This window comes from Hippopotamus amphibius, chromosome 1 (assembly GCF_030028045.1).
Source record: "Hippopotamus amphibius kiboko isolate mHipAmp2 chromosome 1, mHipAmp2.hap2, whole genome shotgun sequence".
In the NCBI taxonomy this organism is placed as follows: domain Eukaryota; kingdom Metazoa; phylum Chordata; class Mammalia; order Artiodactyla; family Hippopotamidae; genus Hippopotamus; species Hippopotamus amphibius.
This window is the reverse complement of record NC_080186.1, coordinates 4,488,798-4,510,076: the sequence shown is the minus strand read 5'-3', so window position 1 is coordinate 4,510,076 and position 21,279 is coordinate 4,488,798. Positions and strand designations below refer to the sequence as shown.

At 56.5% G+C, this 21,279-nt stretch overlaps 2 protein-coding genes across 3 annotated transcripts; both read right to left on the bottom strand.

Moving 5' to 3' along the window:
- Positions 1-650: 650 nt before the first annotated feature.
- THAP3 (THAP domain containing 3) lies at positions 651-7,369 on the bottom strand. 2 transcript variants are annotated; one of them, XM_057712673.1, is made up of 5 exons: positions 7,242-7,326; positions 4,697-5,258; positions 2,656-2,718; positions 2,180-2,284; positions 651-1,922 (listed from the first exon to the last, which is right to left on the bottom strand). In XM_057712673.1, the coding sequence occupies exons 2-5, from the start codon at positions 4,976-4,978 to the stop codon at positions 1,635-1,637; spliced, it is 738 nt and encodes a 245-aa protein (XP_057568656.1). In that variant the 5' UTR covers positions 4,979-5,258; positions 7,242-7,326; the 3' UTR covers positions 651-1,634. The 2 variants fall into 2 exon arrangements, with proteins under 2 accessions (XP_057568656.1, XP_057568665.1); XM_057712682.1 differs by having other exon boundaries at positions 653-1,922; positions 4,697-4,889; positions 7,242-7,369.
- Positions 7,370-8,143: 774 nt separating this feature from the next.
- PHF13 (PHD finger protein 13) lies at positions 8,144-16,014 on the bottom strand. The gene is made up of 4 exons (XM_057750967.1): positions 15,664-16,014; positions 13,206-13,307; positions 11,229-11,763; positions 8,144-10,796 (listed from the first exon to the last, which is right to left on the bottom strand). The coding sequence occupies exons 1-4, from the start codon at positions 15,700-15,702 to the stop codon at positions 10,570-10,572; spliced, it is 903 nt and encodes a 300-aa protein (XP_057606950.1). The 5' UTR covers positions 15,703-16,014; the 3' UTR covers positions 8,144-10,569.
- Between the last annotated feature and the right edge of the window lie 5,265 nt (positions 16,015-21,279).

The window sequence follows — 21,279 nt, the reverse complement described above, 5'->3', positions numbered from 1 at the left end:
CCAGGCGCCGCCCACGCCCTCCGGGGAAAGGCGGGGCGTCTGGCACCGCCCCCTCGGCACCGCCCCCGGGGCGCTGGGGCGGAGCCGGAGCGAGGTCGGCGCCTCCCGCCGGCCGCCCAAAGGCGGCGCTGCTGCCCGCGCGGTGCCCGCCCCGCCCCCTCCGCTCGCGCGCCGGCGGGGGCGGGGCGTCTGCGGGCCTGGGCGGCCTCCGCGAGGGGCGCCCTCGGCGCGGAGCCGAGGCCCGCCGCCGCCCCGCCCCCGCCGTGGGATCAGGCTGCCCTGCTGACGCGGGTGCCCGGGGAATCGTTCGTCACCCCCCTCCTCAGCCTTTCCGAGCAGTTCGGGTGGCCCAGCCCTGTAACACGCATCTCCACGGGAAGGAAGGCGCCCGCGGAGTGCGGGCCGGCCGGCCTGTGTCCCTGCCCGGCGGCCGGGGCTCCGCTGTGTTGGTCGCGGGCGGTGCGGCGGCCGCGTTCCCCAATAAACCTTCCCAGAGAGCCGGGGCGAAGGCGCTGCGTGCGTGCGTCTGTGTGTGGGTGCTGGCGAGCGGGCCGAGGGGCGCGCCGCACCCCCACCCCCCTTTACTCAAGGTTCGGGCCACGAGGCTTCGCTGGAAGCTGCACATCAGTTTTCTCTGTCAGACATTTGCCTGAGAAATAGAGCCCCGAGTTAGGAAATCACGTAGGCTAGGATTCCTGGTTTTGTGTTTTTTATAAATTAGCTATTTATTGGCTGCGTTGGGTCTTCGTGGCTGTGCGGGGGCTTTCTCCAGTTGTGAAGACCAGGGGCTACTCTTCTTTGCAGTGCACGGGCTTCTTACTGCACTGGCTTCTCTTTCTGCAGAGCACGGCCTCTAGGCAGGAGGGCTTCAGTAGTTGTGGCACATGGGCTCAGTAGTTGTGGCCCACAGGATCTAGAGCACAGGCTCAGTAGTCGGGGCGCAGCGGCTTAGTTGCTCCTCGGCATGTGGGATCTTCCTGGACCAGGGCTGGAACCCGTCCCCCGCATTGGCGGGCGGATTCTTAACCATTGTACCACCAGGGAAGCCTTTTCCTTTTTAACTAAGGCACCTTTTGGCGGGAGTCCAGGTTGGTCATGCCCTACTGGCCCTTCAACTGGAAACAGTCTGCTCAGCAGCAGCCACCCAGCCAAGCACAGAAGGAGCGAGAACCTCAAACTAGTGCTCACTTGTTCTTAAACAAAGGAGCAACACGCAGTGTAGGAAGACACTTTATTACGCTGCTCACTCACACCCAGCCGGGCAGGGCGGTGCTCCCAGGACAGAAGCCGGCTGTCCAGGTGACGGAGGGGTCAGCCAGCACCCCACGGCCTCCCGGGCCCAGCTGCCCCTCAAGGAAACACACTGCCTCCCCATTGGGGAGGGCCTGCCACACTGGCCCAGGACGGTTCCTCAGGCTGTGGTCCCAAAGATGCTTGCCCAGCTTGTGCCGGAGGGACAGCTGGGGCTGTCACCTCCGGGAGGGAGAACCCTTCCCAGCCAGAGGCCGCTACACCTCACACGAGGTGGCGCTGGGCTCTGAGCATCAGGGCAGGACTGAAAGGTCCGTGGCCAGTGCCCCGAGACCACTGCCCCTCCTCCCAGAGGCTCAGAGGAGAAGGCCCAGCTGGCGGGCTCAGCTCTGCAGCTCCGGCCGCGGCCCCGCCTGGAGTCCTGGCTGCCGCACGCTGCGGGCACGGAAGCGACTAGACATCCTCCGCATCACCAGCCTCTGGGCCTTCAGGCGCCTGCGGAGCTTTTCGTTTTCCTTCAGTGTCAGGAAGAGTTTTTTTTTTAGGGCATCTAAGTCCAAAAGAGCGTAGCTGTGATCGGATGGCTGTGTGGGGAGGGGCCTCCTCAGGCCTGTGGTGGGGCTGGCTGGCTGACCGGGGACCCCGGTGGCTTCTGGTCTGTGTGGTGGGACCTGAGGACAGAGGTCAGTGAGAGGCACACAGCGGCCAGGGACCTGGGGCCAAGGGAGGCAGGCGGCTGGACGCTTTTCCCCAAGCTCTCCCAAAGCCCAAAGCTGCCCATTTGCAGCTGTTAAGTTCATGGCTAACGTCTGAACCCAGGCTGCACGTCATGGTGCTCTCATTCAGGCACCAGTTTTCTTCCATTTGAAGCAAATCCCCTCCGGCTGAGACCAGCCACACACGGCCTTCACACCTGGTCGGGCCTCACCTGTGCTCCTGGGCCTCCAGCGTCTGGGGGCAGCTGCAGCGCTTCAAGCATTGTACCCGCCTTCCTCCCCGGGCCACACTCCTTGGCCCCGGTCTCAGGGAGGACCTGGGAACAACAAGGCAGATCAGGCGGCTGAGCGGCACAGAAACGGATCCTCCCCACCTGTTACTTGTTTGTCCCGCCAGTGGTCCCCTCACACCACCCAGGGCGGCTGGGGCACCTGCAGAACAGCCAGCCTCCTCCACAGCCTGGGGCCGGACCCTTAGAAACAGGGCTGGAGCCAGACTTGTGACCAGCTGCCACTGCTTGCTACTGAACAGGAAGAAGGCACAGGAGGCTTTGGCTTTCCCTTTGCTAGGAAAATGGAGAATCCAAAACCCCAACTTGTGAGCAAAGGACGACAAACCCCGGCGGGCCAACCTGGCGGGCAGGTGCACCGGCTCAGTCCAAACGCGCGGTGACCAGGGCAGACTCACCTTTCCCTTCTCAGAGGTGGCATCTCCACTCTGGTCAGCAGGGTCTCTGTTCTCCCTCACCAGCTGCAAAAGACACGGAGCTGCTGCAGATAGGCCCCAGGGCAGGGGCTGAAGATCCACGTCCCAAGAGCCCACACCAGGCCTCGGGCCTCTTTGTCCCCATACTCAGCCTCGTGATGTTCAATTAAACTGTGCTCTGAACCCAGCCCAGCTCTCCTATTACCACCCACTGGTACCCTTCCTCCTCCAAAGATGTCCCCAATCCTCGGGTCAGAGGCCCAGGGAAGCAGGGACCCGATTTGTACGTGCTGCCCCAGGCCTAGCACTCATCAAGGCACATAGGTGGCTCAGAGTGGCAGCCGCGAAGTGGAAAACATCCAGCTCAGAGCCCCGCCCCCAGGCAGGATCACAGATGTCCCCCCAGTTGCTAACCCATCATGTGTGAAAATAATCACACTGAATGGGGTGGGTGGAGTAAGTTTCAGGTCAGCAGAATGAGTAAGTTCTAGAGCCCTGAGGTAGGACATCTGTGCCTACAAGTCCGCAATACTGTGTGCACTTAAAAGTGTTAAGAGGGTAGATCTCACGTTAAGTTTTCTTACCAGAATAAAATATATATATAAGAGACCGTCGATGTTTAAAAGAAAAAAACCAAAAACTCCTGTGTTAATTAAGCACCTACTTTGTGCAGGCAACGTTCTAGGCGCTGGGAATAACAGCAGTGGAGTGAAGCCCGGCCCGCACGGAGCCTCCATGGGGGCAGGTGCTTGCAGGTGTCGGAGAGACCAGGAGCAGGACAGGAAGGACAGCAGCGGGGGCTCCTATGGGCCCCGGGGGCCTGGTCGTTGGGAGGGCGAGGCCACAAGACCAGGCAAAGGGAAGCTCAAGGGCAGAGGCCCTGACGCAGGGTGCTCTGGCCACCCATCCCTCCCTGCACCCTGGAACTCAGGGTTCCCATCAGCTCCCTCCCTGTTCCCAATAAAATCAGACCAGCACAGGAACCTGCTGCCTTGTATGTGTTATACTGCTACTCTGCCCCCAGGCTCCGGTGGGTGCCCGGCTCAGGCCCTCCCGCTGGGACTCGTGCATGGAAAGGATTTACTATGATTCACTATGATCCCCCCACAGCTTCAAGCTTCAACTGTTGTGCCGTGAGCCCTCCTGAGCCAAACCCACACATCCTGCCCCACCAGATACGTCCACCTAAGTGTTCCATCGGGAAGCCACACTCAACATGCATGGGGCTGTCTCCTCAGGGAATCAGGGACCCCCAGTCCCCAGGGGCCAAGAGCCCTGCTCTCCCAGACCACCTCCCTCTCAGCCCACCGGGTCTGCAAGGCCAGCCCGCTCCATCTCCCTCTCATCACGGTGCCCACCTTTGGCTCAGGCCACCATGACTGCCCCCACCTGCAACGCGGCAGTGGCTTCCGAACCAGCTTCCAGCCAGAGGAAACTTCCAAAGCCACACCCCTCCCCACCGGCCTCCCCCCCCAAACCCACCACCTGTCCAAGCCTGTCACCAACTGGCCCCTGCGCCCTCCAACCGCCTGAGCTGCTGCTGCTCCTGCGAGCGCCCACACCCCCACCACCGCCAAGCCCTGCCCCGCCGTCCCCCTCCCCCTCCCGCGCTCCGCCCGCACCCTCCTCCCGTGACCGTGACCTCGACCCAGCTCTGAGCCGGCGCGGGGCAGCCACAGAGGGGCCTCCACGGGAAGTGCTGGGCGGCGGCCCCGCCTCCGCCCCCGGGCCACGCGCCCCCGAGCCCGGGCTGGCGAAGAGCAAGAGGAGGGCGCCGCCCGGGAGCGCGCGGGAGGCCCCCAGAGTGAAACGCAGGGGGGCCCGAGCTCCCGCCCGTCAGCCGCTTCCATGGCATCTGTCGTGCCGCGCGACTCGTTCTGAAAGCAGCTTTAAACTGCGGATTTCCCTAAGGCGCCGGGCCCGCCGGGCTCCGGACCCCGAGGCCGACAGCGCCGCCCTGCCTGCAGCCCTCGGCCTCCGCTGTCCCCGCAGCCGGCCCCCGCGCCCGCCCCTCGCCGCGCACCTGCGGGGGGCCCTGGAAGGCGAACACGGTGGGCACCGCGTTGTGCTTCAGGTTCTTGCGGTTCCCGAAGGCGCTGAAGCACTCGGGCCGGAAGTGCTCGGAGCAGATGACCGTGTGCTGCTTGGGCTCGAAGTCGCCGCGGCCGATGTTGAGCACCCATTCCTTCAGCAGCTCCGGGCGGCTGAACGGGAACCTGGGGGCACAGCAAGGAGGCGCCGCGCAGTCGAGGGGCTGAACGCTGCGCTTCAGGGTCCCGGGACGCTTCACATCCCCACACGGCATTGTACTGGACAGCTTGGAAAATTCGGCAGCCTCCTTCTGTTAAACCACACCCACTTCAGGAAGCTTCCGTCGCGGCTGTTGATGGCATCCGTAGTAGGAAACCTGAGAGCAGGTTTCCTGAACGTGGCCAGAGAACCCGAGCGAGCTGCTCCCGGAGCCACAACTGCCACCAGGCCTCCATTCCTGCTCCCGCGCTGGGGAAGCAGCAGTGGCCGAGACAGCCCGCCCTCGTGGAGCCTGCATCCTAGAGCAGGGAGACGGCCGGTACTCCAGACACGGACTGTGCAGGAATAAAGAGCAGGAAGTGGTCGGGGAAGGCCATCTGAGAGGTGACACTGGAGCAGAGGCTGCAGGAAGCGGGACAGAGAGCCGTGCGGTATCAGAAGGAAGAGCCGGCGGGTGTGAGGAGCACCGGGGGCAGGTTTGGCTGAGACAGAGCAAGAGCAGGCCTTGGGCAGAAGGGCCGCTGGTGGCTGGGATCAGGGCGGCAGCAGGAGGGGGAATGGGAGGGCAGATCTGGGATGTGTTGTGAAAGCCACGCAGTAAGGACTGCCTGTGGGCCGTGAAGCAGAGGAGGGAGTTTCCCCGGATTGACACGGGGTGGGCGCAGGTTTGGGGGTCAGAAGTTTCGTTTTATATGGCAGATGTTAAATCTGAGGTGCCTTTTACATGTCCAAGTGCTGAAGTTGAGTGGCAGGTGGCCAAACACGTCTGGAGATGTACTGTGGGGCTGTCCCCACGTAAAGCGGTGGCAGAGCCATATGCCTGGGTGAGATGGGTGCCTGGGGAGCGAGTGTGGACAGGACAAGACAGGGGCATGGCTCTCACCCTGAAATGCTCCAAGGCCTGTCCAGTGGTGGAAATGAGCAGGACCCAGCCAAGGGGCCTGAGAAAGGACACTGTGACAAAGAGCGAGCCAAGAGGTGTCCTAGAAGACAGGTGGGAGAGGGTCTCAAGGGGTCAGCGCTCAGTTGCGTCCTAGGCTACAGAGAGGTCGATTCAGAGGAGGGACCACCGCGCGTGGGGACTTGGCGGAGCTCACTTGTGGGAGTGGTGGGGCGAGAGCCTGACTGGAATGGGAGGGAGAGCACCCAAGGCAACGCCGTCCCCAGGCACACGCCCGACCGACCCCTCTGCATACAGGTGCTGGAAGACCAGACCCAGCGACAACGCCCAGAGCTGTGTGCCTGTAATGGCCAGAGAAGAGAGGCACCCAAATGCCCTTCAACTGCAAAACAAGTCAATTCCGGTAAATACACTCCAAGAACACCGCGCAGCAACCAGCAGGATGAGCTGCTCCTGCCGCCGGCAACACGAAGGGCTCACGGGCACGCCGGCGAGCAAAGCACAGGAAAGAGGACAGCTCGTGCTTCCACTCAGTGAGGTTCCAACAGGCCACGGCATCGGCTCTGACAAGCGCAGGCAGGCCTAACCCCTGGGGACTGCGAGGATGCGGGGCTGGAACGGGGTGCGGCCGGGGGGCTCCTGGGGGCTGTGATGTGTGTCTACATTCAGGGCGGTCACCCGCGGTGTCCACTTTGTTAAACTGGCTGGCCGTGTGCTTATGACTCGTGCACGTCTCCATCTGTGTGTTACATCTCAACTGACACATTCACTTTGAAAAAGAAAAACCCTAATAGGAGGAGAGGAAGTGGAGACGAGGGGAGCGGCAGCGCTCTGCACAGGGCAGAGGAAGGGGCCACGGCCGGAACCTGGAAGAAAGCGTGAGACCCCCGACCGGCCGGCCGGCCGGCCACCCGGGGGGCGCCGGGCGCGCGGGCACGGACCCCAGAAGCGCGCGCCCCCGCCCCGCGCGCCGGAACGTGCTGGCTCGTGCACGCGCCCCCCTTCCCGGCCTGAGGCCCGGGGCGCTGAGCGGGGCGCGCGGCGCGCCGCACACCTGAGAGCCGTCAGTGCGGCTCACCAGGCAGCAACCACCAGACACCTGCGTCGTGCCGGGCAGCATCCGCGAGGGAGACGCGGCCTCGGGACCGCGGGGGGACGCTCCCCAAGGCTCCGCGGGGGCGCCCCAGGCCCGCCTCGGCCTCCCCCGCACGCGGCTCCCCCGAGGGCGGGGTGGCTCAGCCCCTCCGACCGTCCCCCCGCGCGCGCCCATGCGGCCGGAGCGGCGCCGGGCGTCCCGGGCTGGGACCTCGCCGGCCCCCGGGCCGCCGCCCCTCCGCGAAGGGCTCGGCAGCACGCCCTCGGTTCTCCCGGCGGCTGGGCAGCGGCCCCCGCGCCCCCCGGAGCCCCCGGCCCTCACCGGTGGAACGTGAGCTGCTTCCTGCGATTGCTGTAGCGGTTGCAGCACTGCCGGGCCGCGCACGACTTCGGCATCTCCGGACGCCAGGCCCGGCTGCCCCTAACAAAGATGGCGGCGGCGGGGCCTGCGGGGCGCGGCGGGGACGCGGAGGGCGGGGCCACGGGACGGGGTGGGGCCGGTCGGCGGGGGCGGAGCGAGCGGCGGGGCGGGGTCTGCGGGCAGGCTGGTGGGGGAAGGTGGGCCTGGCCGTGCTCCGGGGCTCGCGTCTCAGGCAGCGCCCTGACTCAGGACCGGCATCCCCAGCTGGGCTGGCCGGTGCAGGCTTCACCCCAGTTCGCTGAACCCCGGCACCCTCACCTCCTTGCTTTGGAGCCTCCAGAATTCACACCCACCCAGCCTTGGACAACCGGAAACCAGAGAAAGCCTCGCCGTCCACCTAGGCCAGTATCTTCAGGATCTTAAGAGGTGTTGATTTCTTAGGTTTTGGCTGCTCCAACGTCACAGGAAGTACTAGTTGACCACTAGCTGGTCCCAGGTTAGTTAGGCAGACACAGCGGATGGACAGAACAGGCTCAGCCACTTGGGACCCTCAAGTGTCAAAAGGCAGAAGGAGCACGGAGCGGATGTGCCAGTCCCCTTGCAGAAGATAAGGAGACCGCAGCTTTTACCATGCAGGTTAACCCCTCACTGGGATTTAAGCTGATGCACAATTTGAAGAAATTGTGAAAGCTATTCATGTCTATTCATACTGCTGTTTGTTTCTGGAGAATTTCCTGGAAAAGTATATTAAGGGCTGTGAGCATTTTCCATCCTGCTCAACCAAACTCAGACTCTTAACTTCCCAAATCTTCATGTAATCATGGTTTGGGGGAGGTGATGAGTGGTCCTTCAACACTGAACACAAACACCTGAAGCTAGACAGGAACCTCAAAGTAGCAATATATTTATTTACAAAATATACAGTTTCACAGAAACAGCTTCGCTTTATACACATAAACTTTATAATTACACAGAACCATGTAAACGATGTTAAGTGTCTGGCCTGGCCAAAGCCAATGGGAGGGGCCTACTCCTGTGATGACAACTTTCCCGCCCTTACTCCATTAGCCATCAACCAGGGACCCCAAGATGGGCCATACCAAATTTGCATAAAGCTGATTGCAGCTGCCCAGCTCAGTCTAAAAGAAAAACCAAGGTGTCTCGACTTGTTAGACACCACCCACAGGGATAAATCTGTTAAAAGAACAAAAAGGAAATGAAGGAAACAGAAATCGAGATGAACATCAAATGCCTTCCAGAGGCGTCACCAGGAATTGAATCTTTTAAGAGCAATATGGCAATTGCCAGGGTTGGCAGGTTCACTCTAAAAATCACACCTATTCTTAAACACACTTATAAAACTTTGCAGTTTTGTTTTTTTTTGAAAGAGAGGAACACTTTGAAACGTTGGCTACTCTCACGGTGAAGACACGGGACAGGCAATGTCATGGGGCAGATCTCTGGCAAATTCCTCTCCAACTTTTCCTGGACGTTTGCCCTAGTCAGAGCCAGACAGTTGTCTGGGGAGAAGGTTGTTTCTAAGCCAGCTTCTTACTATTTTTCTCTACAGCAGAACTTCTCCCTTGGGGATCTTCACAATAAAATGGGTTTCAGAAACTATTCCTCTCTATTTTTGTGTTAATAGAAGCAACAGAATTAAAAATAAAAAAGGCAGTAGGCTGGTCAAGCATGAAAAATACTAGGACAAAACATAGGCTCTGATTAGCCAGTAACAGTTCAACACCCCCGGTGCTTCAGTGAGAGAATGTGGACCAAGTCCACCTGGTGGCCCTGCACAAGGGAACCACGTGGAGAAGCCCCCAGCAGGGAGGCTGAGGGTCCAGCTTGATGTAAATAATATGACTGACTTGGGCATCCCTTCCCTTTTCACACTTTGTAAGAAATAATATTGATGAAAACATACCCACAGATTCACAAAAAAACATTTTTGAGAATGAGTATTTGAACGGCTAAAGAACAATGTCAATTTTGGAGAAAGCTGAAGCCCTCCCACTCCCTCAAGCCCCAGAGCCACCATTGTCCCAGGCCACACTGCCCTCGAGCAGAGGCCTACAGGGGCTCCAAACTCCCACGCTTCTGCAGAGCTGGCCTGCACATGGGTCCCCCGGGTCCAGGGTCCTAGGTTAGATCTCAGGAACTCTGCACAGTTCAATTCCCCAAGGCCAATGTTACCATACCACTCACTCACCAACTCAAACCAAAAAAAAAAAGCTTCCAAAGTCCTAACCCTGCCCCATGGAACCAGCAGGCCAGCCTGTATGAGGGGCAAACTAAGAATAACCCACCGGAGAGGCCTTCCTCCCGATTCCCCAACTCCCACCCACTACGTAGAGGAACGCCGTGCACCAGTGACTGCCTAACCTTTAATGTTGCTACTAGAATAAAATGAGGGGGAGAGACAAGGAGAGAATCCAGGTGCCCCCTTGCTTGAAAACAGGTCCCTGGGCACCCCCAGGCTCTCAGAAGCCGACTGGAGAGAAAGGGAACCCAGGCAGGAGTCTGCCAATACTTTTGGCTATTTCGTGCAAAATGACAGGTTTTTTTTTTTACATCGTGCAAAACAGGAAACTGAGTTATGAACACGGGCCACCTTGACCCCCCTCCCCCCGAACCGACCCCCTTTCCACAGAGAAGCGGCCACATACTGTCCCTTTTAACGAACGGAAGGAAACCTGGGGGTCACTAGCTAGCCCACCACCCCCAGGCTCCTCTCTAGGTAAGAACAGAGGAGGCCAGAGGGCAGCCCCCAGGGCAGGGGAGAGGGCGGACCACTAAGGTAGGGGCAGCTTTGATGGTTGCTGTACAGACACTTACGGTAAAAGACTTAGACTCAGAAAAAGCTTACATGTATGGCTGTTCATAAACAGGCCGGGGAAACTGAACATCTCCTCCCGCCAACAGAGTGGAGGCAGGAGTGAGAGCTAGCACGTGTGCCGGTCGGCAGGAGTTTGCTAACAACGAGAGCCAGGATTCACAACCACCACGTACCCTCATCTTCAGCTGGACCAAACCCACTGCGCTTGCGTGTGCAGTCCACCTCCGCTGCAGAGAACACAGCTCTCGCAGCAGCTTTGGCCAACGAGGACTTTATTCAGTCACTGGCTATGTACAGTTTACACCTTGGACAGCTGGTCCTTTCGCTTAGGCACCTGAATGGCAGGGGTCTGCCCGCACCAGAGCTGAGAGTTCTGTGCTCAACGAAGAGCGGGGCCAGCAGGCCCATCGTCCCTTCCGACTCCTCGCCCACAGTCTCCTCGCTCTCCAGCAGTCAGTCCAGAAACAGCTTCCGGGAGCCCATTCGGGACCGGTTGGAACGGCGGATGTCGAACTTGGAGTCCCGGCACTTTTGGCAGACGAACACTTCCGGAACGTTGGACTTCCGGATTTTCGCACAGGACAGGTGAATCCAAGTGTGGCACTCGTTACACTCGATCATGGGGCGGCCGGCAAATGGCTTCATGCAGAAACAGGTGACAAGATCCCAGGAGTCGTCGTCTGAAAGGAGAGAACCACGTAAGAGGAGGAAGAAAGCTTCTCACGATCCCCCTCCGTCAGGAAAGCCGCTCTCCAGTGGGACAGAGCAGCTGAGCTGATTTCACGTTTCACTTAAGGGTGGTACTTCCCTCTCTGAAAATGCAGCAAATGCACCAAAAGGGCCCTGAAGCATGTGGAACCAGGAATTACCTGAGAGGTATTTACGAGCTGCATTATCCTTACGCTAGGAGGTCTGTCCTGGAATCTCAGCTGTCCTCAGCGGGGATCACCCCTATCTAAACATCCCTGCACTCACCTTCTCGCACCTTTTCCCCTGGAGGTGGTGGAGCATGCGCCACTGTCACACTCCAAGAAGGGACCGTGCTGAGGCTCCTCTTGCCATCCCCTCATCTGACCGCCCACCCGTGGCATGCTGTCCTTCGGGACACTCACCTGAATCCACCATGATGTCCTCATCGTTGCCGGTGCTATCCTCGTCCCGGAACACCACCTGCTTGCCCTGCCGGACGATAGTCCGTTTGCCTTCAGTTTTTATTTCTTTGACCTGATCCGGTGACACGGTGGCACAAGATCCACTGGAAGGAGTGTCGGAGTCCCAGCCCGAGCAGGGGTCCCCGGAGGCTTGGGGGATGCCCTGCAGGGTGGGGCTGCTGGGGGTCTCTACATATGGGCCGGCGGCTTCCAGCGGCAACAAGCCCCCCACGTATCCCTCCTTCCCGGGCACATCACTGTCCCTTCGCTTCCTCTTCTTCTTCTTCTTCAGCTTATCGGTCTTCTTTCTGTCCAGCAGGAAGTTACTAGGCTTGGCTCGCTGCAGAAGGCTGGGCTGCAGGTGGCCAAAGCAGCGGTCAGAGACTGGCAAGGGCACCGTGGACGAGATGTCGGTGAAGCCAGCATCCCAGCCGTCGCTGTCAATGGTACCAGCAGTGCTGTTGGCAGGGCTGGGGCTGCTCCTCAAAGGGAGTTCCTGAAAGGACAGAGACCAAGGTGGTGGGTTCCAATTATTTCAACCAGTCCCCAGCACCAAGAGCGGGCCCAGAGCAGAGCTTCCCCAGGGCTGCCCGGCCAGGTCACATCTGCAGACGTGGGAAACGCACAACCTGGAGCTTCCCAGCTCTCACCAGCATTACTCTTTAGGAACAATGTCATTAGGACTTTAGTGTGACCCTCCAGCTACGACATGAACCCACACAGGGAACTCTCCAGCCCTCGCTGCACCCTCACCCCTGCCTGAGTCAAGAACTTTGCTGATACTCAATACATATTTGTGAAAGGAGTGCTGAAGACTCCCTCAAACTCTTATCTTCCCTGATTGTACAATCTCCCCTCCTTTTGTCCTCCCAAAGGACGTACTTTTTTAACTAAGTGAATGTAAATTAATTGTGAGGGTTTCCTGACAGTGTTCCTAAAACCTGGAGACATCTCAAAATATTGCAAAATCAAGGTAGATCATTATTGCCCCAAAGCAGTGAGTTCAACTCTATGGTTCCTTCAGACCAGTCAAGCACCTTATTTGCAAATAGTGACAACATTCTGCAGGCCTTGATGCAAGCATCATGCACCTGGCTGGTGGTGGAAATAAGAAGCCAGTGCTTGGATTTGGCCTCCTAGAAACACTGGATTCCTTTCTCTGTAACCTCGCACAATACAAACGAGGCCCCTGAAGTGTGAGCACCATGGCAGCACCGGTCCACAGTTCTGCCCATTTCTCAGCAAGAAAAAAATGCCTTAATTTACATGCGATTTTGGCCATGAGTCCCTGAAGCTTCTGTAATGTGGTGTGCACAGCAACCAGGAGGCCACCCACCAGGCAGGGCAGGGTGGAATGGGCCTGACCATCTGATCTGCTTGAACCCGAGGCTCCACCACCAATTAGCCTGTGACCCAGGGTAAGCAGTTCCTTCTCTGTGCCCCAGTGTCCTCATCTTTAAAATGGAAATAAATAGGGAATCCCCTGGCGGTCCAGTGGTTAGGACTCAGCACTTTCACTGCCAGGTCCCAGGTTCCATCCCCGGTCAGCGAACTAAGATCCCATAAGCCGCACAGCACAGCCAAGATAAACAAGTAATAAATAAAATGCAGACCAATAATAGCTCCTACCCCCTATCATTATAATGACCAAGAACAGTGCCTGGCCACAGTGAGCCCTCAATAAGTACTGGCCACTAAGAGCAAGCAGATGTCAAACACATTATTTGTAAGCAAACTTCACAAGTTTATCAGACCATTTCTAGACAAGCCTGAATTTCCTCATAGTTTTAGGAACCACTTCCCAGGCTGGTCTAAGTTTGTAGAAAGATTTCTGCCCAACTACTGGCTCAAGTCCTCCCAGGTAACCACCTCCAGACCCACCACCTTGTCAAAAACTCTGGTTTTGCTGCCAGCAAGGTCCCAAGTGCTGAAAATTACCTCCTTCGGATAAGGGATGTAGCCTGCGTAGGCCAAGACAAAGGTGCAGAACTTGTTGAAATCCTCCACGGTCCTGCGCCTCTTGTAACTGGGGGAGTACTCCTGTTAACAGGCGAGACAAGGGAGCGTGTTTGAAAGTAGACACTTAAAGGTGGAACTGCAGAAACAAAACTAAGCAAGCTGGAGCTTTCATTGTGTGCCACTCAAAAACATACTGCTAGATTTACAAACACTCTAGAAACAAGATAAGGTAAGTTTGGGTCAAGAAATAACACTGTTTTCAGAAAGTTGAAGGAGGGAGTATTATGATGTTATGCCAAGAATACTGGGAAACTGATTAGGAGATAAAAGCTTGTACAAAAGTCTATTTCTCAGCGCTCATGTGGCTCTTTTTGACATTATCTACTAGTTTCTACAGACCTATCATAGAGCCCTAATGACTACTTTTTTGCCGCAAATATTCCACTTTGAAAATAAGCTCCTGCTGCAGCTGTAACTAAAGGATTTTAAGTGACTTCAAAAGCCAACCACTTCTTAACCTTCAGAGCTCACACCCGGGACCCTGGATCTGAATCTCGCCTGACCCCGCCCCGGCCAGGGCTGCATGAGGACCCCTCCTCCTGCCCGGCTCTCTCCTCCAGAGGAGACACCTCCCGCTGGTCCCTCCACTGCTCCAACATCCGGGGGCAAGGCACCCAAATACTCCCCAACCCAGAGAAGGAGCCAGAAGCAACCCTGCTGCTGTCGCCTGCACGCTGAAGGCGAAACATTAGAAGTTTTGGCTTGTGTGTCCCAACCCCATTCAATCAAGAAACGCCCTCGACGAGGACAGATTTTCTCCTGAGGAAGAGAAGAGCTCGGGCAGAAAAAACTCTTATTTGCTCCACCTCGGTTCGTTCGACTAGCATGTTTACTCAGGTTTTCCTTAAGCATTTTATCACCCACCCCAACCCCATCCTTCGGAGTTCAGCTAACATTTCCAGAGCCTCGAGGCCCACCCCCGGCTCGCGTGAAAGCGGGGGAGGCATGGAGGGGGTGGGCTCCCGGGCCCGCCCCAGCCCAGCCCAGCCCAGCCCAGCCCAACCCAGGCCCGCCCCACCCCCAGCCCAGCGCGCCCAGCACACAGCGCAGCGCGGCCCGGCCTGCGGCCCGCGGGTCTCCCCCCCGAGGGCTGCGCGTCTCTCCGTTTTCCCAGCTCGGTGCCAGCGAACCACCTCCGCCCCCACCCTCGGCCGCCCGGGCCCCGAGGGGCGCGCAGGGCCGCGCGGCGCCCGAGTCCGCGCGGTGCCCGGCGCTTCCTGCGCCGGGAGGTCCTGCCCCCACCCCCGGGAAGCAATGACCGCCCTCCCTCCGGCCGGGTGGGAGGGCCGCGGCCCCAAACTCTCCGGGAGAACTTTTATTTCGGCGGGGAACGGGCACGAGTGGGTCGGCCGCCGGGCCGCAGACTGGAAGGCGGCGGCGCCCTCGGACCCGGGGCGGGGGCCCCGCGCCGCCCCCACCGCGCCCGCCGCCCGCAGAGAAAGCAGATGGCGGTGCGGCCCCCTCCCCGCCCTCCCGCGGAAGCCGCCCGCCGCCGACACTCGCCCCGGAAGGTGCGGGGCCCGTCCCGCGGGGGAGGGGGCCGACGAGCCGGGCAGGATTCGGGGTCCGGCACCCGCAGGCCCCGCGAGCCCCCGAGGCGGCAGCGCGGCGGAGGCCGCCCGGCGCCGCCCCCCCTTCCCTCCCCCACCCGCCCGCGGTCGGACCCGCACCCCGGAGTCGGCGGCCTCGGGAGGGGGAGGGGGAGGGGACGGCGGCGGGGGTGCCGGGGGCGGGGGGCGGCGGGGAGAACCGAGGGCCGATCCCCGGAAGCAGGGGGAGCTGGGGCGGGGCGAGTCGAGCTCGGGGGAGGGGGCCCCGGAGGGGGAGCCGGGCTCGGGCCCCCGCAGGGGTGGGGACCCCGAAGGACGAGCCTCCCCCACCCCAGCCGGAGGGGGCGGGGGCCGAGCGGGAGTCGGGGGGCGGGGCGCGGGCCACCGGGCCCGAGGGATTAGGGGAGGAGGCGGGGGTCCGCGGAGCGGAGTCCCCGTCCGAGGGGGGCCTCCGGGAGGGGGTGGGGGATTCCTCCGAGAAGCGGGAGCGCGGGGCGGAGGGGGGGAAGGGGTGAGCCAGGCCGGCGGGGAGGGGCCGGGGGCGCAGAGAGCTCCCGGGGCTACCCGAGGCCGGGGTGGGTGGGTGCGGCGACCCGGGGGCAGGGGCGCCGGGCGGACGCGGACACTCGCGGAAGGGACGCCGAGGGGTCGGCGGGCGGGGAGCCCCGGGCGCGGGCCCGTGTGGGGGGCGCGGTTGGGCGCCTGGGGGGCGACGAGGGACAGCTGGGGGAGGGGAGGGCGGCGCTCGGCCGGCGGGGCTCCGGCTCCGGGAGCGCAGGATCGCCGTGGGGGTGGTCGGGGGCCCCCGGGGCGCAGCTCTCACTCACCTCCGGGTGGAAAGCGGCGGCGCAGGAGTCGGAGTCCATGTTCAGGGTGGGGGGCGACGACCGCGAGAGTGCGGGCGCCGGGCCGCGGGGCCGCTTGGGGGCCGGGGGCTCCGGCGGCCGCGCAGGGCGAGGGCTGACCCCGGAGGCGTCGCCCCGACTGGGGATGATGGGGGGCTCGGTGTGTCGGCCCGGGGCACTGTACTCTCCGGCCGGCGACTCCACAGCCGGGCAGAGTTGTCGATGCAGCTCCCGCGACCAGCGCGACTGGAGAGGCGGGAGAGTCGCTGCGGGGGGGCGGCGGCGGCGGCGAGCGGGAACCCGACCGGCTCCCCGACCTGACGCCCAGTTCGGCTCGTGTCTCCGGAGGGAGGGCGGGAGAGCCGCGAGGTCTGTCGGGAAATGTAGTCTGGGGGGCGACGGGAAGCTGACGGCGAGGGGGCGTGGCGCGGGGGGCGGGCCGGGGGCATTATGGGAGTCGTAGTCCCTGGCTCCGGGGCTGAGGCACACAAAGGCCCCCCTCAAGGACTCCAACCCCCAGAGAGCTCCGCGGCGGCTGCCCGGTCTACGGAGGCGGTGGCTCCGGGACCTGAGACCGCCGGAGCGGGGGAGGTGCGGGGGCTCGCGGCGGCTCGGCGATGGGGGAGGGGCGGCGCGAGCGGTAGCGCCTGGGTCTCCGCGGGGGCGGGGGAGGTCAGGGGTCGCCCCGGCGGGTGGGGGCGGGGCTGACGGCCTCGGTCGCGGTGGGCGGCGGCAGCCGGCGCCTCCTCAGCTGCCTTTGGGACGTGGGGGTCTGTGCCCCTTTGTGGGGCTGGGGTCCTCGCGGCCCGGCGAGGGCAGTGGGCGCTGATGGCGCAGCCGCCCCACGGCGGACGCCCCGCTGCCGGGGCCGGGCGGAGCGAACTTGTTTTCGCGGCTGTGGCTCTTCTGGCGGGCTCCTCCTCGCCCCGGAGGTCTGGGACAGCCGAGCGAGGCCGAGCGGGGTGGGACCGCCCGAGCCCCCCCGCCCCTCCCCCGCAGCGAAGCACTTCAAGGGGTCCCGTTACCACCGCATTTTTAAAAACATCAGTGTTGCCGGTGTGTTAGATGTTTGCTTTTAATTCGCTTTTTTCCCCTGTTCGCCTAACCTTGAGACCACTCCTGTTTTCTCACTGTGCGTTGAATTATTTCCTGAATGTATTCATCGCAGGATTACAACAGTGGGTGAGGCGAAAACCTGATAGAGATATTCGGTATTGACATTGACTTTGTTTACTGATATTTAATTGAGGAGTTGGCAGTGTTTACATGCTGGACCGCAGAGTATTTTACAACTTTGTATGTGAAGGTTGATTGACTCTGAACACTTATTTGAAAATTAACTGCTCTGATAAACTCACCATGAAGAGCCCTCACGTACTTTAATATTTTTAATAATGATTTGAAAGAAAAACATCTATATACGAAATGCAAATGATTCAGTAACTTATTTTGGTAGCTTCGAAGTGTTAAAGAAGAGTGGCATAAAATTTTAAATTCAAGTCAAAACTGGTTATCTACATACTAAATCAAAACAATGATCAGAAGAACCGCTAAAAGATGAGATTATTTCTGAGGCAGTGGATGCTACATAGGTTGGCTATTGCTGTTTGGGTGGTTAAGATAATTACGATGGAAACACTTAGTGGTTAAGAGACTGATTTTTCTTAGAAATACTTCTCTGAGCCTCAGTTACCTTAGCTATAAAATGTTTAGTTTGCCTCAATAAATAGTAGTATACTTTTATTATTGTTCCACCTTTTAAGATATTATTTCAGCAAGATCTTCAAAGATCGAAGATGGGAGGGCTTCCCAGAGGTGATAGCAAATTGAGGTGCTTTACAAAGTTAGTAAGATAAAAATAGATGTTGGATCTAGCCTGTGGAAACAGCATTAACATCTTCTCACAGACTTGTCACATTTAGATGATTTAGCCAGATTTGGAATGTTATCTGATGAGTGTGGCCAGAGCAAATGTCCTGAGGTTAGCCAGTGCTGCCCAGGGTCGGATTCACCAAGAGCAACTTGTTTTGCCTAAATATGAAAGGGCCTAGAAGGACATTATCCTATTGGTAACTTAAAGGTGTAAATACCAAAAAAAAAGAATATTAGAGGCAAAGTCCAAATGAATAATGAGGAAAAAATTTTTTTAAAACTGATTATTCCCTATAGTATAATTTTTCACATAATACACATTAAATTCCACCCCACCCCCCCCAATTAAGAAACTGAAATAAAGAACCTGTTCATAGGGACCTCCCTGGTGGTTTAGTGGCTAAGGCTCCACGCTCCCAAAGCAGGGGGCCTGGGTTCAATCCCCGGTCAGGGAACTAGATCCTGCATGCCACAACTAAGACCTGGTGTAGCTAAATAAGTAAATAAATATATTTTAAAAGAAAGGAAAAAAGAAACCCTTAAAAAAGTAAAAAATTGTTCATAGTAATAATGGACTTGACGACAAAAGAGCCTAGAACTCAGGAACCTATATTAGACCACTCAGTCACACTAAGAAAATTCCAAACTTGCCAAATTTGGATTGTGTCATGTGACAGTGATAACTCTTGCTCGGAATAGGTATCCAATAGTTATTTCCTCTAATACGTTCTTAGTACACAGAGGTGACCAGTACACCTGGTGTGCTCTGCTTGTCTCCCTGCCTGCCACTCCAGTGAAATAGAAGACTTCATGGAGGGACTTCCCTGGTGGCGTAGTGCTCGTAGTGCTTAAGAATCCGCCTGCCAGGGGCAGGGGACATGGGTTCGAGCCCTGGTCCAGAGAGATCCCACATGACTCAGAGCAACTAAGCCCATGTGCCACAACTACTGAAGCCCATGCACCTAGAGCCCATGCTCTGCAACAAGAGAAGCCACCACCGCACTGAGAAGCCTGTGCACCACAACAAAGAGTAGCCCCAGCTCGCTGCAACTAGAGAAAGCCCGCGTGCAGCAACGAAGACCCAGCACAGCCAATAAATAAAGAGAACACTTCACGGAGAAAAACCTTCTTTGTCTCTGCTTCCTTGATTTCCCTTAGAAATTTAGCCCTTTGGAGAAGATTAGGTGTTAATATCTGCCATCCCTTCCCTAGCCTCAGAGAGGACTATAACAGCAATAATGGACCCAAATTCACTAGCATACTATGTAGCTGTGGGGATAATAAAGCTGCATGACAGGCTTAGGTTTCTTCAACATGTTCAGTTTATTTCTCAGTTATACTGGACTACTCCTGGGTTCCAGGGGGCAAAGCTAGAATTCCATGATTAACGCAGGAGCATCAGCCCCAGGCGCCAGATCCTTGTTTTCTGCTTCAAAACAAAACAAAACCAAACGAAACCTGCTGCTGAATGCTAATTCAGTAACTATGATTATAGTTACTCAGGAAAGAGGAAGAAAAAAGCCAACATTAGCACAGGTTGTGACAAGCTTTAAAATACTAAGAATACCATGGTTTCCCAGTAAGTAACTTGAGAATGTAGTTATTTTAATTGGGTTACCAAATATAGCTTCACCTTCCTAAATCTCACTCCCTACACTACAGTCACTGGGGGAAAATTCAGGAATGCTTTCTGCCTCCGTTTTAACTCTATGCTTGAGTGTGGTTATAAACATAACCAAAGGTTTATTTTTCTTGGAATTATTTTTTGTGGTGTTTCAGCTTTTTGTTCAGCTTAATAGGATATTCTTATGGATTTTCCGATCTTCAGTTTTCTGCCTTTCTCACTTCCATTTCCAGGAGAGAAAAACAAGTGAAAATTCCTCAAAACTGTATTGTTTTCAACTTTTAGTACCTTGACTGCTGTATGAATGTGTGTGAATAATTTTAAATCATTAATAAGTAATTTCAAAACTAGGTATTGTCAACTTTTCATATGGTGAGGAAAATTACCTATGCAGATAAGAATCAAATGAATTTCTCGCGCTATAGTTTCTACAGGTAAAATATAAAGATTAATAGCTAACACTATGTGCCAAACTATTTAGATGGTGTTACTCGCAGTATGTCACTTACATATAATAATGCACTTAATAGAGAATACTGTAACATTCCTTAATGGAAAAAGTTTATATGTAATAAGGGCATTACAAACCACACCTTAGGCAGCCCAGAATCAGAAAAAAATCAGGGTGTGATAGGAAAAAGATGCAATCTCTTTTTGACTCTATAAATGCTCTAGTATGTGATCCTATATGCCCTCAAAGAAAGGAAAAAGGATGTAGCAGCTTTTAAAATTTTCTGTTACCTCTTATCCTGTCTGCCTAAAATCAGAATTGGAATATCAAAATTAAGTAGTTTTCTTTTTTTGAATGAAATAGTATCATTATTTGTTAAATCACATTAAGTTGCATTATCACGAAGTTACTTAGACAAAGACCATTTTCATGATTTTAAACTTCATGGCTGATGTTTAGCCTTTAAATATATTTTCCCACAAACTATTGCTTGTTGACTAGAGTTAACACCTTCCTCACCAAACGATGGTGTTTCCAGCATGCCAGGGTGCTGGGGGATATTTGAGAAGTCTAAATCCCCTGAGTTAACATAGTGTGCTGACTGTATCCATCACATTGTCATACTGCAGGGAATGAATTTCTCACATTCCCATTCTGAACTCATGAGATTAATGAGCAAAAAAAAAAAAAAAGGAACTAAATAGCATGCTTGGGTTAGCAGGTTATTCAAAATTCCAAACAGCTGATGTCTAAATCTGTTCCTTTCTTTTCTGACCACATTCCTTCATTGACTTACATATATACACATGCCTTCAAATGCTCTCCTGTTAGGTCTGGGATATTAATAATATACTTTTTTTCCTCAAGAACTGAACTTTTATTTTGAACTGCTAATATTTCTTTAATACACAGGTAATATATGTTTAATACAAAAAGTAAATGCAAGCAAGCAAAAACAACAAAACAAACCTAGCCACCTAGAGAAAACGTTCCCTTCACAGTTTTTGGTAGGCGTTAGGAACACATGTAACAAATGGGGTCGCATATGGGTAATCAGATTGTATGCTTGACATTATAATACGAACATCCTTCCATTTCAATAAGTATCCGCATTATTCTTCAGGGTAAGGCTGAAACATGAGTTAAATAACCCCCTGTTGTTAGGAATATACAAAGCTGGACTTGGTTCTTAACTACAGAAACATTATTGATTTAAAGATTTGATTTCTAGGTGGATGAGTTCTGACCCAGAGAGACTATAGTACTTTTCCCGACAAACATCCCACTTCCTGGCTACTCAGACTTTCTTGTCACAAAGCCTGAGCAAGTAAGCTTATTGGCTGGGCTCCTGGGCCCAGGAATGCTACTGCTGCCGTTAATAGCAGTGTGAACAGTCCATCTATGGGCAACAGGCAGCCCGCCTGGGTACCTGAATGTTTTCTGACTTAGGGCTGTGCTTCCCATGCTGACATTTAGACCAGATACCTTCTCCCAGCAAGATGATGAGAGAGTCATGAGTAGAAGAGAAGGGCTATAGTTCCTGTCTCAGGGAATGAATAACACCAAGATGTCTTCTCTAAAGGCTGTAGGGACTGAGCTGGAACCAAGAAATGACAGCAACTCCTGGTGTGCCTGGCCTGCGCAGGAGTAC

What these genes read in the sequence shown, in the direction of transcription:
- PHF13 (XM_057750967.1), bottom strand. Translation starts at nt 15,702, where the DNA reads ATGGACTCCGACTCCTGCGCCGCCGCTTTCCACCCGGAG. An exon ending in CCGCCGCTTTCCACCCGGAG is followed by an intron (nt 13,308 to 15,663) that starts GTGAGTGAGAGC and finishes GCCTGTTAACAG; the next exon opens with GAGTACTCCCCCAGTTACAA. An exon ending in GGACATCATGGTGGATTCAG is followed by an intron (nt 10,797 to 11,228) that starts GTGAGTGTCCCG and finishes CTCTCCTTTCAG; the next exon opens with ACGACGACTCCTGGGATCTT.
- THAP3 (XM_057712673.1), bottom strand. Translation starts at nt 4,978, where the DNA reads ATGCCGTGTGGGGATGTGAAGCGTCCCGGGACCCTGAAGCGCAGCGTT. An exon ending in CCACCTCTGAGAAGGGAAAG is followed by an intron (nt 2,285 to 2,655) that starts GTGAGTCTGCCC and finishes TGTTGTTCCCAG; the next exon opens with GTCCTCCCTGAGACCGGGGC. An exon ending in CTGGAGGCCCAGGAGCACAG is followed by an intron (nt 1,923 to 2,179) that starts GTGAGGCCCGAC and finishes CTCTGTCCTCAG; the next exon opens with GTCCCACCACACAGACCAGA.